Genomic DNA, 15571 nt, shown 5'->3' with positions numbered 1-15571 from the left:
CTCCCCCCTGCCCCCGTAAACTTTCCTCCACTCACTTTAAATGGGTGTCCTGTGGTATTGGCCATTGCTGCCCTGGGAAAAAGATACTACCTGTCCACTCTGTCTATGTCTCTTGTAACCTTTTTCACTTCTATCAAGTTGCCTCTCATTCTATTGTCAAGATGAAGCCACACTCAGGTTGGAGGAACAACACCTTATATTCTGTCTTGGTAGCCTCCAACCTGATGGCATGAACATTGATTTCTCTAACTTATGTTAATGCCCCTCCCCTTCTTACCCCATTCCTTATTTATTTATTTGTTTGTTTATCTCTCTTCCCCCCCCCTTTTTTTTTCTCTCTCTGCCCCTCTCACAATCACTCTCTGCCTGCTCTCCATCTCCCTCTGGTTCTCCCCCGCTTTCTTTCTCCCTAGGCCTCCCGTCCCATGATCCTTTCCCTTCTCCAGCTGTGTATCCTTTTTGCCAATCAGCTTTCGAGCTCTTGGCTTCATCCTTCCCCCTCCTGCCTTTTCCTATCATTTCGGAGTTCCCCCTCCCACTTTCAAATCTCTTACTATCTTTTCTTTCAGTTAGTCCTGACAAAGGGTCTCAGCCCGAAACGTCGACTGTACTTCTTCCTATAGATGCTGCCTGGCTTGCTGCCACACCAGCATTTTGTGTGTGTTGCCTGAATTTCCAGCATCTGCAGATTTCCTCGTGTTTGCCCCTCATTCTCGTTCACTAGAAAGAGAAAAGCCCTAGCTGGCTCAACCTTCCCTTATAAGACATGCTCTCTAATCCAGACAACATGCTGGTAAATCTCCTCTTCACCCTCTCTAAAGCTTCCATATCCTTCCTATAATGAGATGACCACAACAGAACACAATACTCCAAGTGTGGTCCATTCAGAGTGTTATAGAGCTGCAACATTACCTCATGGCTCTTGAACTCAATCCCCTGACTAATGAAGACCAACCTACCATAAACCTTCATAACAACTCTATCAACTTGAGCGGCAACTATGTGGGATCTGTGAATTTTGACTTTTGAGCCTGCTACAAGTGGTGGGAAAAAGAAGTAGGAAGATTGGGATATCAAAACTTTGTCTTTTAATGAACAAGAGGACTGTTCCAGAAGTCTTAATACATTCCTCATATGGCCCAGTAGGATTGGTATAGTTGAGCAGAAAGGTCAGCATGGACTGGGAGAAAAATAGAAATGCAAAATGTACGCTTTGTGCAAAAAAAGCAGAAGTGGTCACAGTGTTGCTGTACTGAGGTGGTGATCAGGGTGGTGCTGGTTGGTTCAGGAACCGAATGGTTGAAGGGAAGTAGCTGTTCCTGAACCTGGTGATGTGGGACTTCAGGCTTCTGAACCTCCTGCCCGATGGGAGCTGTGAGAAGATGGGATGGCCCGGATGGTGGGGATCTCTGATGATGGACGCTGCCTTCTTGAGGCAGCACCTCCTGTAGACACTGCTGATGGTGGGGAGGGATGTGCCACAACACTCTGCAGCTTCTTAGATTACTGCGCATTCGGAGTGTAAAGAGGGTTTCTTCTTTTTGTTAACTAGCAGGAATGCTAATTTACTGATAACGAGAATGGTATTCCTTTGTAAACCAAATGGGGATTAATGTTCTTTCTTCTGAGTCTGTAAGCTTTTGTTGACGGGCTTTTGGGCAGATCGGCGCGAGGGGGTCGAGAGAGAGGACGTAATGCTGTAAGTTGGGCGAGGATCGGACCCCAAAGGGGGGTCCGAGGCCAGGAGATTCTCCGAGGAGGGGTGGGGGGGAATGAAGCTAGATGTGTTTGGTTGACCACTCGGAGGGTCCTGAGCTGTTTGGAGAGTCGAGGAGTTCGGAGGGTCCTGAGCTGCGAGTCGAGGAGTTCGGAGGGGATCGAATGGTGGCCAGAAGACTTCAGTAATTGAGCTCCAACGGTTGTGCACGAAGTGGTTTGGACTTTGATAAGTTTGGCGCCTTTTCTTTAATTTTCTCTTCATATATACTGTATCGTTATTAATCACTTAGTTATAGTAACCTTTATAAATTGTACTCATTTAATCGCATATGGTGTACCGTCTGTTTTTGGGCGAGGCGGGGACATCACACAGCATCCACACCAGCTGATTACCCAGTTTGGCGGGGCTGAAGGCTGCTCCCCCTAGACAAGAACGAGCCGAGCGAGCCTGAGGCGACCCAGGGAGTTACAGGATTAATGTAGCAAACTATGGTGAAATCATTCAGGACTTATTTTTACACCTCCCCCCACCCCCTGCTCCCTGCCTCAACCCTCCCCCCTCCTCCTACCTCCCCGGATTGCAGGGGACAATCTCTACCAGAAGTGGCTTGTGCTGTGCGCTCTGCTCACCTGCTCCCGCCGGTTGGTGCGGCTTCTGACTGGAATCGGGAACACGCAGGAGGCGAAGATGTTCTGCCTGGAGGCCCTGAGACTGACCACCAAGTTGCAGTGTGTCCGACCGTAAGCTGAGGGAACTCTTCTCCGTCTGTACCCCGCCCCCACTCTCTCCCCTCGCCCTATCTCTGCTTCATAAGAACTAGGAGCAGGGTGTGTAATCTCATCCATAATGTTATAGACTGAAATAGAGCCCATATCCCTTTAAGTTTTTCTTACATCTACCTGTCCTTTTTAAATGTTCTTAATGTATCTGCCTCAACTATTCTACTGACAGCTTGTTGCATTTATGGGCGTCTGGGTTGAAAAGTTGCCCCTCAGGTCCCCTTTAAATCTTTTCCCTCTTACCTTGAACCTGTGCCCTCTAGTTCTTGATTCCCCAACCCAGGGAAAATGACTGATCACCCAACTTGCCTACGCTCATGATTTTATATTCCATAAGGTCACCGCTCAGTCTCGTATGCTTCAGGGGCAAACAGCTGGCTGGTTCACTGTCTCTGATACTCAGGACTCTAGGGGAAATGAGTACACATTCACCACTCCTGTGCCCTTCAACATTTTATAGATACGGTTCTCATTTGCACCAGAAGGAAAAGACTACACATTGACCCTGCTTGTAAGACCATAAGACATTGGAGCAGACTTAAGCCATTCAGCCTATCATGTCTGATCCGCCATTCAATTATGACTGGTTTACTATCACTCAAAGCCCCATTCTTCTGCCTTCTCCCTGTAACCTTTGATCTTTGATGCCCTTTCTAATCAAGACCTATCAACCTGTTTCCCAATCATTCTCTCCATGTTCATTATGTCTCTGTCTCAGGATTTTTGTGAACATCAATGGAACAAACACTGTGCACTCACCCTATCTACATCTCTCAGGATCTTGTGCACCTCTAACATCACCCCTCAGTCTCTGACACTCATGGGATAAAGGCCATGACTGTCCACCTTCTCTTTTCCTTTGCTCTTGGTGGGGTAAAGGGCTCCAACGCTCACCCCCCCCCCACCCTATCATTCTATTCACTCTCTGCCTCGTCCTTCCTGGCAGGTGTGCACAGATGTTAGTGGCCAGCGCAGAGCTGGAGTTGCAGAGGGGCGAGCATGTGGCCTGTGGTCTGGAACTGGAGCGGGTGCTGGAGCTGCTGGAGTCCAAGACAGGTTCGTCCCTGGGAAGGAGTGGGGTAGATGAGAGGACAGTGGGGTGTGTAGGGAGAGAAGAGGGGCCAAGTGGGCATGAGGAGAGGATGAGGTGTATGGTGGAGATGAAGAGGGGAGGGAGGCGAGTGGAGAGGAAGATAGGGGAGTGGGGATAGAGATGGGAAGAGTGGTGATAGGGGTGTGGAGGGAAGGGGGATGTATGTGGGGAATGGGGATGGTGGAGAAGATGAGTGGGCATGGGTAGGTTACAAGGGAGGTGGAGGGGAGAGAATGGGGACAGAAGGGAAAGGGTGGTGTTCAAGGGTCAGAGTGTTGCCCAACCTCCACCCCTAACCCACCACTGACACCACTTTCCCCTCTACCCTGCAGAATTTGGTGCTGGTACCTCAACCGATGGCAAGGCCAGGAAAAGAAGGATTTGTCCCTCAAAGGGCCAAGTGGCGGAAGTGGAGGGGGAGGGGAATGAGAGGGGAGAGGAAGGAGAAGCGGCCTCTTCCTTCCTACGGGTCTGCCACTTTTCACCTGCATCTTGCCCTTACCCCTGGGGACAGTCTGCCTCGCCTGAGCTCCAGCCCCGGTCCCTGACCCTGCCCCAGGCCCTGGCACACCCCCCCACCTGCTCCTGTGCCCACTGCACTGACCCTACCATCTCCTCAACCTGCCTACGCTGGGCGCTTGTCCAGGCTGGCCTGGGACAGCATAAGGAGAGCCAGGCCCTGTTGCAGGCTGTGCTGGAGAGGGCCAGACTGAGGGCTGCTCGCCTACATGATAACCTGGTCCAAGCACTGCAGGCCTCGTGCTTTGTAGGCCGAGGAATGGGTGCCCCAGGACTGGGGTACCGAAGAATGGAGGCCCTAAGAGGCCAAGTGGTCATTCAGGGCTCCAAAAGCCATAAGGTGGAGTCTTTGGGCCATGTAGACCAAGAGATGGGCCCAGCTGGTGGGGAAGACCCTGCAACTGCCTCCGCAGTGCTGGGGCCTTGTGAGGCGGCTCGGTCCTACTCACAGCTGGCCTGGTTGAGCCTAGGCTGCGAGTGGTCGGTCAAGGTCCAGAAGCGACCTCTGGGGGACCTGGAGTGTCCATGGCCAGGCAAAAGGCGCCCCTCGGAGCTGGAACTGACCCAGGCCTGGGCCTCCCTGTTGCTGGTGCAGGCCCTGGGTTTGCTGGGTCCCCTGTCCCAAAGGCAGGGATGCAGCCCAGTGGGGCTCTTTTCTCCATCCTGGGGCTGGGCACAAGCACAGAGGCAGGGACGGGACCCTCTTCCCTCCCAGGCGAAGGCAGGGCCAGGCTTGAAGCCCCGACGAGAGCAACCTTCTCGTTTCCGGGTGCTGGAGGACAGGACAGACGTGGTTTGTGACCGGCCCAGAGCTGGGGCACGGACCCGGCTGAAGAAAAAGTTTGATGACAGTGAGGTGGAGTGGGACGGAGACCCAGCTGCAGCTCCTGCAGCAGAGGCCTCCCCCTCCACCACCAGCACATCCTCCTCCTCCTCAGCCAAAACTCAAGGCGGAGCTCCTCGGAAACGCCAGTCCAAGGCTTGCAGGCCCCAGCAGAGGGCAAGAAGAGGAAGGCATGAGGCTAAGAGAGGGACACAGGCCAAGACAGGTGAGTCTAGGGGATGTGGGGGCCAGGGGTAATCAATGGGGATGGAAGGGTGAGGGGTGGGGGCTGTGCTGGGCCTCAGAGGAATTTGACTCCTGGGGGGAGTTTCCTAATTGGCGGGGGAGGGGGGCCTCCTTGCAATTGCCTATTGTGACCACACTCTTGCCGAGTGACTGAGTTGACTACACAGGTCCCTGAGGAGGGAGACAGGGAAGGACCACACATCTCCCGCCCCACCATCTGACTCCCTTTCTCCTTTGCACTGCTCCCCCATCCTAGGCTCCAGCAGACAGCCAGTAAAGGAGGTACCTGAGTCCGAGGTGCTGAGGCGGTGTGAGTCGGCTCCTCAGAAAGAGCTGAACACACTCACACTGGACAGGAGGGGGAATCAAACTCCCAGTGGTGCCCAGCATCCTCCATCCACACTGGGATTCTCTGCAGGTAGGGAGGGACAGAGGGATGCAGGGAGGAGTCAGGTGGAATTTTATTTCTCACTCTCCCCTCCTCCCTCCCCTCATTTCTCTTTCTTCTCCCCTCTCCCCCCAGATGTGACTGCGCTGGACTCTGTGTACTCCTGCCTGACAGAGGCCGTGGCCTCCATTAGCCACTGTCCACCCAGTGGACTGTATGCCAGAGCATGCCGGCTGCTTGCTCTGTGTGTGGGCTCTCGGGACCCCCACACCACCGCCTTCCTCCTCAGCGAGTCTCTGGCCATCACCGCTCGTCACCAGATGATGCAGAACCTCCACCGTAAGGCCCTGTGAGTGAGGGGGGGAGAGGGAGGGAGGGAGAAGTGACACTTTGGGCTGTGACTGCATCCACATGCCTCCGCTCTGTCTCATCCTATAATCTCGCTCCACCCACAGGAAGAACAGGAAGGCGCAAGGTGCGGATGTGGCCACCCAACTGCAGAAGCTGAGCCTGAGTAACAACAGGGATCCTGGTCCTAATCCCCACTCTCTCTACCTCTCTGAGCTACGCTCAGCGTTTCAGTTCTGGGGGGCCGAGCCCAGTGCTTGGGCCCAGGATGGAACCGCCGCCTTCCGGGAGCAGCTAAGACACATTCCTGCGGGTAGGGCAATCGATCTGGCTCTCTGCCTCTCCATCTCTACGTGCCTCCCTCCCCCTCTGTTGCCCGCCACATCCCTCTGCCTCCCCCCCCCCCCCCACCTTCCATTCTAAAGTCACACTGATCCTTTCAGTCCACTCTTGGGCCCCTCCCCATTGACTTTGTCTGGTTGGAGAAAGAGGTGAGACCCTCCCCCTCCAACTCCCACCATTCCCTGTGATTAAACCCCTGTCACCTTTCTCTGCTCCCCCATCAATTCCCCCCCCCCCACTTTACCCCTCATGTTGTCTGCCATACCCAGATGTCGTCTGCCTCTTGAACCCACTGGTGGGTGGGTGGATGGAGGGGTGAGACCCTAATTTTCAGTCCCCCGTGCTAACCCTCCTGTTCTCTGTACCCACCCCATCCAGACATGAGGGGTGACCCTTGCTTTCCCCCCCCCCTCAGTGATGCCCCCCCCCCCCCAACCACAGGCCAGACATGGTGGTCTCCCTGTTGGTTACCCTGGTCACTTTATTTAATCCCTCTCCCTCTCTCTCCCTTACCCCTTTAATCCTCCATGTTAAACGTAGTTGTCTCCTTGTTGCTGTCACTGGTGGAAGGAGGAAGGGTTGAGATGCCCACCTTTGATTGCCCACAGTAATTCCCCTATTCTTTGCCCCTTGTCCAGATGTGGTAGTGTTCTTGTTGCTCTCAGTGGGGTGAGACCGCTACCTTCTATCTCCCCTGGTAACCCTTCTGTTCTCTGCCCCTTGTCCAGATGTGGTGGTGTGCCTGTTGCTCTCAGTGGGGTGAGACCGCTACCTTCTATCTCCCCTGGTAACCCTTCTGTTCTCTGTCCTTTGTCCAGATGTGGTGGTGTGCCTGTTGACGTTGGCTGCTGTGGGCCCGCATGACACAGGAGACGTGCTCCTATTCACCAGGCTGGAGAAGGGCAGGGTGCCCATCAGTGTCCAGATACCCACAGAAAGTGGCACAGTGAGTGGTCAGTGAGGAGGGAGGGAATCGCGGAACCTTGGGTCCAGACCCTGCAGGCATAATTGGCTTGAGCTCTCTGTCTCATCTCATAAACCCACGTCCCTGAGGGCAGACAGTGTTCAACCTGGCTAGACTTGCCAACAGATTATTATTTGGTTTGTTATTGTCACACATACTGAGGTACAGTTTTGCATGCCTTCCACAAACATCATTTTATCACATTGGTACAAGGGAAAAACAATAACCAAATGCAGAATTACAAACACGAGATTCTGCAGCTGCTGGAAATCCAGGTCACCCTCTAACCCCCCCCCCCCCCCCCAACCGCGCGTACACCAACACACACATGCACCTCTACCCTCCCCTCCCCACACCCTCTTCCCACACAGGCCACATCCAGAGTATTGCATTCAGTTCTGGTCACCACATTACAGGAAGGATGTGGGGGCTTTAGAGAGGGTGCAGAAGAGACTCACCAGGATGCTGCCTGGATTACAGAGCATGAGCTGTAACGAGAGGCTGGACAAACTTGGGCTGTTTTCTCTGGAGTGGCAGAAGCTAAGGTGAGACCTGATAGAGGTTTATAAGATTAAGAGATATAGCTAGAGAAGACAGTATCTTTTTCCTAGGGTTGAAATGTCTAATACCATGCATTTAAGGTGAGAGAGGGAGGTACTTAGAAGAGGCAAGTTTTTTTAATATATACAGGATTCCCCCACTATTCAAAGGTAGAGCGTTCCTATGAAATGGTTCGTAAGCCGGAATGTCGAAAAGTGAAGAAGCAATTACCATTTATTTATATGGGAAAAATTTGTGACCATTCGCAGACCCAAAAAATAACCTACCAAATCATGCCAAATAACACACAAAACCTAAAATAACAGTAACATACAGTAAAAGCAGAAATGATAAATACACAGCCTATATAAAGTAGGAATACTTTTCTGCAATCGTTGCAGCACATAGCGAAAACCTCACGCAAGCGCTCTCGGCAGAAAGACTCGGCGCAAGCGCTCTTGGCAGCGCACTCGCGGCAAAAACGCTCGGCGCAAGCGCTTTTGGCAGAAACACACGGCGCAAGCTCTCTCGGCAGAAGCACTCTTTCCAGTAACCTATAAGCTATGAAGCTGCCAAATCATACCAAATACACAGCCTATATAAAGTAGAAATAATGTATGTACAGTGCAGTTTCACTTACTGGAATCGGGAAGACAGTGAGCACACTGATGGTGTGTTAGGCTGAGTTGTCGGAGGTTGGGGTGGTGGGAGACTGGGGTGTCATCTCATCGTCGTCTGTTTCCATCAGGGCAGGCAGGTCACCTTCCATGTCTGCCTGCCTCGATATTGAAGGTCGAGTTTCGTCGTCTGCTGTGGCTGATGTGGAAGGCTTGAAAAACGACAGTATGCTTGACTGCTTAGCCTCGTGCATTTTTCTATCATACAGTTCTTTGTAAGCACTCAAACCATCCTGCAAATATGCCCTAAATCTACGTACCCTTTCAAAATTAAAGTCATACTCTTCTGCAATCATTGCAGTGTTGTCAATCGCAGCGAAAATCTCACGCAAATGCTTCACGTTCAGTTCCTGGACGACTTCACTTTCGGGCCGTTCACTACTGCATTCGGTTTCCATTGTTAACCTTTCCTCTTCCAATTGCATCAGCTCTTCATCTTTCAGTTGGTCATGGGATGCCAAAACCTCTTCAACATCATCTTCGTCAACTTCCACAAGCCAAACTCACTTCGTACTTACTTCGTTCACCACGATTAAAACACTTAATTATGTCTAGTTTTACGCTAAGTGTAACATCCTTACGCGCTCTTTTAGGCTTTTCCGATAACTTAGAATTCATCTTGCTAACAGATGCACAAAATAAATCGATATAAAGCACAGATGGTCACAGGCACGCGTGTTTAAGCAATGGTGGCTAGAATGCAGTTCCGAGGAGGAGCTTGGGGTGCATGCTACCTTTTTTCATAACAGTGAAAACATCTTATGTTAGTGGAAACAGGTAACTAATGTAGGTCTTTCATAACAGCGAGGTGTTGTAAAGCGAGTGTTGAAAAACGGGGGACACCTGTACAAGAGTGGTGGGTGGCTAGAATATCCTGGCAGGGATGGTGGTAGAGGCAGATGCAATAGAGGCATTTAAGAGGCTGTTAAACACATGGGTGTACAGGGAATGGAGGATATGGACATTATATAGGTAGAATGGATTCAGTCTAATTTGAGATTGTGATCAGCACAGTCAAGGTGGGCCTAAAGGCCTGTTCCTGTGATGTACTGTTCTGTGAGGACACAGCCCGAGCTGTAAGGATTGGTCAGGTCTCTCCCTATGGAAGGGAGGATTGGGACTGTGGAGACTGGAGCCAGGAAGAGTAACAGAGCCGCTGCTCCCTCCTAGGTCTCAGTCAGCTCGCTGCTGGCAGAGTTTGACACCATCCTGAAGGAGCAGAAGGAGATCAGCAACGTGACGGAGCTAAAGGCTTGGTGGGAAGGACGGACTGCCCTGGACCGGCGGATGAAGGTGGGTGCTGTGGGGAGGGTGGAGACCCCTCTCTCTGATAGACACCCCTGGACCAATGGGAGAGGGGAACTGGGGGTAAGAAAGAAGAGATGGACACCTCTGGGGAAAATGGGGAGTGTGGACTGTGGGGCGGGGGAAGAAAAGAAGAGATGGACGCCTGGACTCATTGTGGTGGGGGGTAAGAGGAGGGGGGAACAAATCGTACTGTGCATGTGAGGATGGTTATTAGTGTTGCATTCTCTCTCTGGAGTGGAGGCATTGGGTACAGCTTCCCCTGTGTGTGAGGGATGGGGTTGAAGGGGTTGTTGCCCCTCTGCTAGATCCCAACTCTAACTGCTTTCTCCTTTTGCCCCTTTCCCCTCTTGCTCTCTTCTAACCTTCCCCCATCACCACCCCTTCCCACTCTTGCCCCCTCCCTTTCCACTTTTTACCATCCTTTCTCTCTCCTTTCCCACCTACCCCTATGCTGCCCTACACCCCTTTTCCTATGCCTCATATAGCATTTAGTGGATTCTCTTGAGACAGGTGTGCTGGGCTGCTGGAGGTGTCTGCTGCTGCCTAGTTGCCCGAACACCCAGGTACAGCAGGAAGCAGAGGCTTTTGGCCGTTTCCTGGAAGAGAGGGGCTACCAGTACGAGCACCAGGACCTGCTTAAGGTAGGTGACTACAGAGCTGTACAGTACAGGAATAGGCTGGTCTAGATACATACAGAGCAATACAACACAGATACAGGTCATTTGGCCCAGCTGTCCATCCTGACCATGCTGCTCACCCAACTTGTCCCCAATTTCCTGTGTTCGGTCCATGTCTCCCTGACTAAACCAATTCCTCTGGCAGCTTGTTTCATAAACTCACCACCCTACACGTGAAGAAGTTGCCCCTCAGGTTCGTTTTAAATCTTTTCCCCTTATCCAAAACCTATGGCCCCTAGTTTTATACTCTCCTACACTGGGGAGAAGATTGTAACCATCCACCTTATCTACACGTCTCACAATTTTAAACAGCTCTCCAAGGTTGCCCCCTCCTTCTCCTACGTTCCAAGGAAACTACATTACCAGCCTCGCCAACCTCTCCCTATGACTCAGATCCTCTAGTCCTGACAACCTCCTTGTGCATCTCCTCTCACCCTTTCCAGTTTAACCATGTCTTCCTACAACAGTGTGACCAAAACTGTCCACAGTGTGGCCTCACGATTAACTCATGCAATGTCCTCACCACCCTGTCCACCTGTGACTCCACTCCCAACTTTAATGTTGTGGAAGTCTCTGTTCCAAATCCCAGCCTCTTCACCTCAAACATTCCCCCCTTAACTTCCAACCATGTAGCTTAAACATGTGGCCAATGGTTTTTGGCACTTCTACTAGGGTGAAAGACTGTGACTAGACACCCTATCTATGCTGCTCACACTCTTGTACACCTCTGTTAGCTCCTCTGCCTCAAGGAGAATCCAGCCCCTGTCTGATCATGGTGGAGGGATGGTGCATAGGCAGAGAGAGCGAGGGGATAGCTGGAGTGGGAAGATCACAGGGTAAGGTGAGCTGAGGGGGAGAGGAGGGGGAGAGGAAGGGGAATGCAGGGGAGAAGATGAGGCAGTGTGTGGAAGGGTGAGGGGAGAAAGAGGATACTGGGCAGGGAGAGGAGCAAAGGATGAGTACAATGGGCAGGGACAGGTGATGGGGAGAATCTGTGGGGGATGTGGAAAGGGGCGGGGGTACGGTGGGTAAGGAGAGTGGGAGGGCGAGGGGTGATAGTAGGAAAATGGGGTAAAGAAGGGGTGAAGGTGGGGTTAGTGCATGGGAGGGTGCTGGACGGCAGATAATTGAGAGGACATACGTTGGGGAGGATTGGTGAGGATTGTGTATGGGGAGTGGTGGGGAGTGGTGGAGAGGGTCTCCTGCCTGCCCTTGTTCCTCATACACTCTGCACCCTCAGACAATGCTGAGCGCTTCGCACCTGCTGACTCCGCTGGACATCCAGTCCCTGTCCGAGGGCCTAAGGGGCAGCTGTCCCTCCGAGGTGGGTGACTACCTGCAAGGGGCCATGGACAGGCTGAAGCTCCTCACCGGCCGACACACTAGACAGTCTTCCCAGCTCATCCTCATGTTGGACAAGGTAGGGGCTGGGGAAAGGGGGGTGTGGGTGAAGGGAGAAGCTCCAGCAAGAGTGAGGTTTCTGACCCTCCGTCTGCCTCCCCCTCCCAACCCTGACCCTCTGTCTGGTCTGCTCTGTCCCTCTCTCAGCTCCCTAGGTGATATGGGTCAGAGGAATGTTCCAGGGGAAATGGGATTCCAGGATTCACTCCTTCCCCACCCTTTGTACCCAAGGGGGTAGGTACACTGGTGTTAGTGGGCGTGAGAAGAAACAGGGTTGTTGGGGGTGGGAGGTAAATGGACTCCAGATTAACCCCTGTAATTTACAGGATCTGCAGAGACTGCCCTGGGAGAGCATGCCCTTACTTCGAGGGGGCAGAGTCTCCCGACTCCCGAGCTTCCAGTTCCTACTGGGGTACACCATCGCTAAGAAGGTGAGTGTATGGGGAAGAGTTGGTGGGGAGGGGGAGTAGGGGCACTCGCAATTATAGATCATCCTCTCCACCTCCCTTCTTCTGAGCCTACTCCCTGCTCCCTCCCCCCATTCACCACTTCCCTGGGTACTCTGTTGTCTGCACATTTGTGTCTATCTGCCTCTTACATTTGAACCCAAGCATTTAACCATCCCTCTCTGTCTCTCTCTCTCTCCCTCCTTTGACCCAGCACCAGTTGAAGTCTGTGATGACAAAAGGCGTGGACCCCGGAAATGTTTTCTATGTCCTCAATCCCCAGGGCAATCTGCCCAATACGGAGAAGACCTTCAAGGCCTGGTTTGAGAGGTTTGTCTGCAGGGCTGGGCTCTTACTGAGACTGGGGTTTCACCTCCATCCTCCCCCATGGCTTGCTGCTCACCTCCTCCAGGCATGTGCCTGACACAGCCAGGAGTTGGATAGGGTTAAATCTGCAGGTCTTGGGTTGTGACTTCGGGCATGGAAGGTTTAAATACTCAGATCTGGGGTCATGGCTCTGGGGGGAGGGGTTAAATCTTTGGGTCTGGGGACTGTGATGCTCAAGGGGAAGGGGTTAGGTGTCATGACCCTGGACAAAGCGGTTAACTCCTTAGATCTGGAGGCTGTGACCCTGGAAAAGAGGTTAAATCCTCAAGTCTAGAGGTCGTGACCCCAGAGAGGTTAAATCCTGAACTCATGGGTCATGACCCTAAGGAGTTGTTAAATCCTCAGTGATGACTCTGATGTCAAAAAGCTTGCGCCTCGGCTAATTCTTTACAAACCCAAAACCCCTCTGCATCCTCCATAGACAGGGCTGGACACATCCCTGAGATAACGTGTATTTTTCTTCTCTCTACCTCTCACCTCTCCTCCCCCCCCATCTCCCTCTCTCTCCCCTCTCCACTCTCCCCTTCTCCCTCTCTCCCCTCTCCTCCATCACTCCCCCCTCTCCCCTTCTCCCTCCATCACTCCCCCCTCCCCTTCTCCCTCTCTCTCCCTCCCCTACACCCTTCTCCCCTCTCCATACCCCCTCTCCCCCTCCCCTCTCACGCCTCTCCCTCCCCATTTCCTCCCCCTCCCCATCTCCTCCCCTCTTCTCCCCATCCCTCCCCTCCCCCCTCTCCCCTTCCCCCCTCTCTCTCCCCCTTCCTCCCTTCTCTCCCTTCCCTCCCCTCTCTCTCCCCCTTCCCTCCCCTCTCTCTCCCCCTTCCCTCCCCTCTCTCTCCCCCTTCCCTCCCCTCTCTCTCCCCCTTCCCTCCCCTCTCTCTCCCCCCTTCCCTCCCCTCTCTCTCCCCCCTTCCCTCCCCTCTCTCTCCCCCTTCCCTCCCCTCTCTCTCCCCTTCCTCCCCTCTCTCCCCTTCCCTCCCCTCTCTCTCCCCTTCCCTCCCCTCTCTCTCCCCCTTCCCTCCCCTCTCTCTCCCCCTTCCCTCCCCTCTCTCTCCCCCTTCCTCCCCTCTCTCTCCCCCTTCCCCCTCTCTCTCCCCTTCCCTCCCCTCTCTCCCCCTTCCCTCCCCTCTCTCTCCCCCTTCCCCTCCCCTCTCTCTCCCCTTCCCTCCCCTCTCTCCCCTCCCCCCCTCCTCTCCCCCTCCCTCCCCTCTCTCTCCCCCTTCCCTCCCCTCTCTCTCCCCCTTCCCTCCCCTTCTCTCCCCCTTCCCTCCCCTCTCTCTCCCCCTTCCCCCCTCTCTCCCCTTCCCTCCCTCTCTCTCCCCCTTCCCTCCCTCTCTCTCCCCCTTCCCTCCCCTCTCTCTCCCCCTTCCCTCCCCTCTCTCTCCCCCTTCCTCCCCTCTCTCTCCCCTTCCCTCCCCTCTCTCTCCTCCCTTCCCTCCCCTCTCTCCCCCTTCCCTCCCCTCTCTCTCCCCCTTCCCTCCCCTCTCCTCCCCCCTTCCCTCCCCTCTCTCCCCCTTCCTCCCCTCTCTCCCTTCCCTCCCTCTCTCTCCCCCTTCCCTCCCCTCTCTCTCCCCCTTCCCTCCCCTCTCTCTCCCCCCTTCCCTCCCCTCTCTCTCCCCCTTCCCTCCCCTCTCTCTCCCCCTTCCCTCCCCTCTCTCTCCCCTTCCCTCCCCTCTCTCTCCCCCCTTCCCTCCCCTCTCTCTCCCCCTTCCCTCCCCTCTCTCTCCCCCTTCCCTCCCCTCTCTCTCCCCTTCCCTCCCTCTCTCTCCCCCTTCCCTCCCCTCTCTCTCCCCCTTCCCTCCCCTCTCTCTCCCCCTTCCCTCCCCTCTCTCTCCCCCTTCCCTCCCTCTCTCTCCCCCTTCCCTCCCCTCTCTCTCCCCCTTCCCTCCCCTCTCTCTCCCCCTTCCCTCCCTCTCTCTCCCCCTTCCCTCCCTCTCTCTCCCTTCCCTCCCCTCTCTCTCCCCCTTCCCTCCCCTCTCTCTCCCCCTTCCCTCCCCTCTCCCTTCCCCCCCTTCCCTCCCCTCTCTCTCCCCCTTCCCTCCCCTTTCTCTCCCCTTCCCTCCCCTCTCTCTCCCCCTTCCCTCCCTCTCTCTCCCCCCTTCCCTCCCCTCTCTCTCCCCCTTCCTCCCCTCTCTCTCCCCCTTCCTCCCCTCTCTCTCCCCCTTCCCTCCCCTCTCTCTCCCCTTCCCTCCCCTCTCTCTCCCCCTTCCCTCCCCTCTCTCTCCCCCTTCCCTCCCCTCTCTCTCCCCCTTCCCTCCCCTCTCTCTCCCCCTTCCCTCCCCTCTCTCTCCCCTTCCCTCCCCTCTCTCTCCCCCTTCCCTCCCCTCTCTCTCCCCCTTCCCTCCCCTCTCTCTCCCCTTCCCTCCCTCTCTCTCCCCTTCCCTCCCCTCTCTCTCCCCCTTCCTCCCCTCTCTCTCCCCCTTCCCTCCCCTCTCTCTCCCCCTTCCTCCCTCTCTCTCCCCCTTCCTCCCCTCTCTCTCCCCCTTCCCTCCCCTCTCTCCTCCCCCTTCCCTCCCCTCTCTCTCCCCTTCCCTCCCCTCTCTCTCCCCCTCCTCCCCTCTCTCTCCCCCTTCCCTCCCCTCTCTCTCCCCCTTCCCTCCCCTCTCTCTCCCCTTCCCTCCCCTCTCTCTCCCCTTCCCTCCCCTCTCTCTCCCCCTTCCCTCCCCTCTCTCTCCCCCTTCCCTCCCCTCTCTCTCCCCTTCCCTCCCTCTCTCTCCCCCTTCCCTCCCCTCTCTCTCCCCTTCCCTCCCCTCTCTCTCTCCCCCCTTCCCTCCCCTCTCTCTCCCTTCCCTCCCCTCTCTCTCCCCCTTCCCTCCCCTCTCTCTCCCCCCTTCCCTCCCCTCCCCCTTCCCCCCTTCCTCCCCTCTCTCTCCCCCCTTCCCTCCCCTTTCTCTCCTTCCCTCCCCTCTCTCT

The 15571-nt window shown here is 54.7% G+C and overlaps 1 protein-coding gene across 1 annotated transcript in view; it reads left to right on the top strand.

Annotated features, from left to right (window-relative positions):
* The window catches only part of espl1 (extra spindle pole bodies like 1, separase), a 65335-nt gene that overhangs the window by 40186 nt on the left and 9578 nt on the right, over positions 1 to 15571 (top strand). The window contains exons 15-26 of the mRNA XM_059956188.1: positions 2304 to 2460; positions 3446 to 3555; positions 3925 to 5160; positions 5437 to 5598; positions 5704 to 5917; positions 6024 to 6229; positions 7077 to 7204; positions 9610 to 9732; positions 10233 to 10388; positions 11665 to 11844; positions 12152 to 12256; positions 12486 to 12618. Of these exons, the coding sequence (XP_059812171.1) occupies positions 2304 to 2460; positions 3446 to 3555; positions 3925 to 5160; positions 5437 to 5598; positions 5704 to 5917; positions 6024 to 6229; positions 7077 to 7204; positions 9610 to 9732; positions 10233 to 10388; positions 11665 to 11844; positions 12152 to 12256; positions 12486 to 12618 (2910 nt within the window). The remainder of the gene's footprint in view (positions 1 to 2303; positions 2461 to 3445; positions 3556 to 3924; positions 5161 to 5436; positions 5599 to 5703; positions 5918 to 6023; positions 6230 to 7076; positions 7205 to 9609; positions 9733 to 10232; positions 10389 to 11664; positions 11845 to 12151; positions 12257 to 12485; positions 12619 to 15571) is intronic.

The sequence above is a fragment of the Hypanus sabinus genome, chromosome X1 (genome assembly GCF_030144855.1).
Source record: "Hypanus sabinus isolate sHypSab1 chromosome X1, sHypSab1.hap1, whole genome shotgun sequence".
Taxonomy (NCBI): Eukaryota; Metazoa; Chordata; class Chondrichthyes; order Myliobatiformes; family Dasyatidae; genus Hypanus; species Hypanus sabinus.
This window is presented reverse-complemented; position numbering and strand designations above follow the sequence as displayed.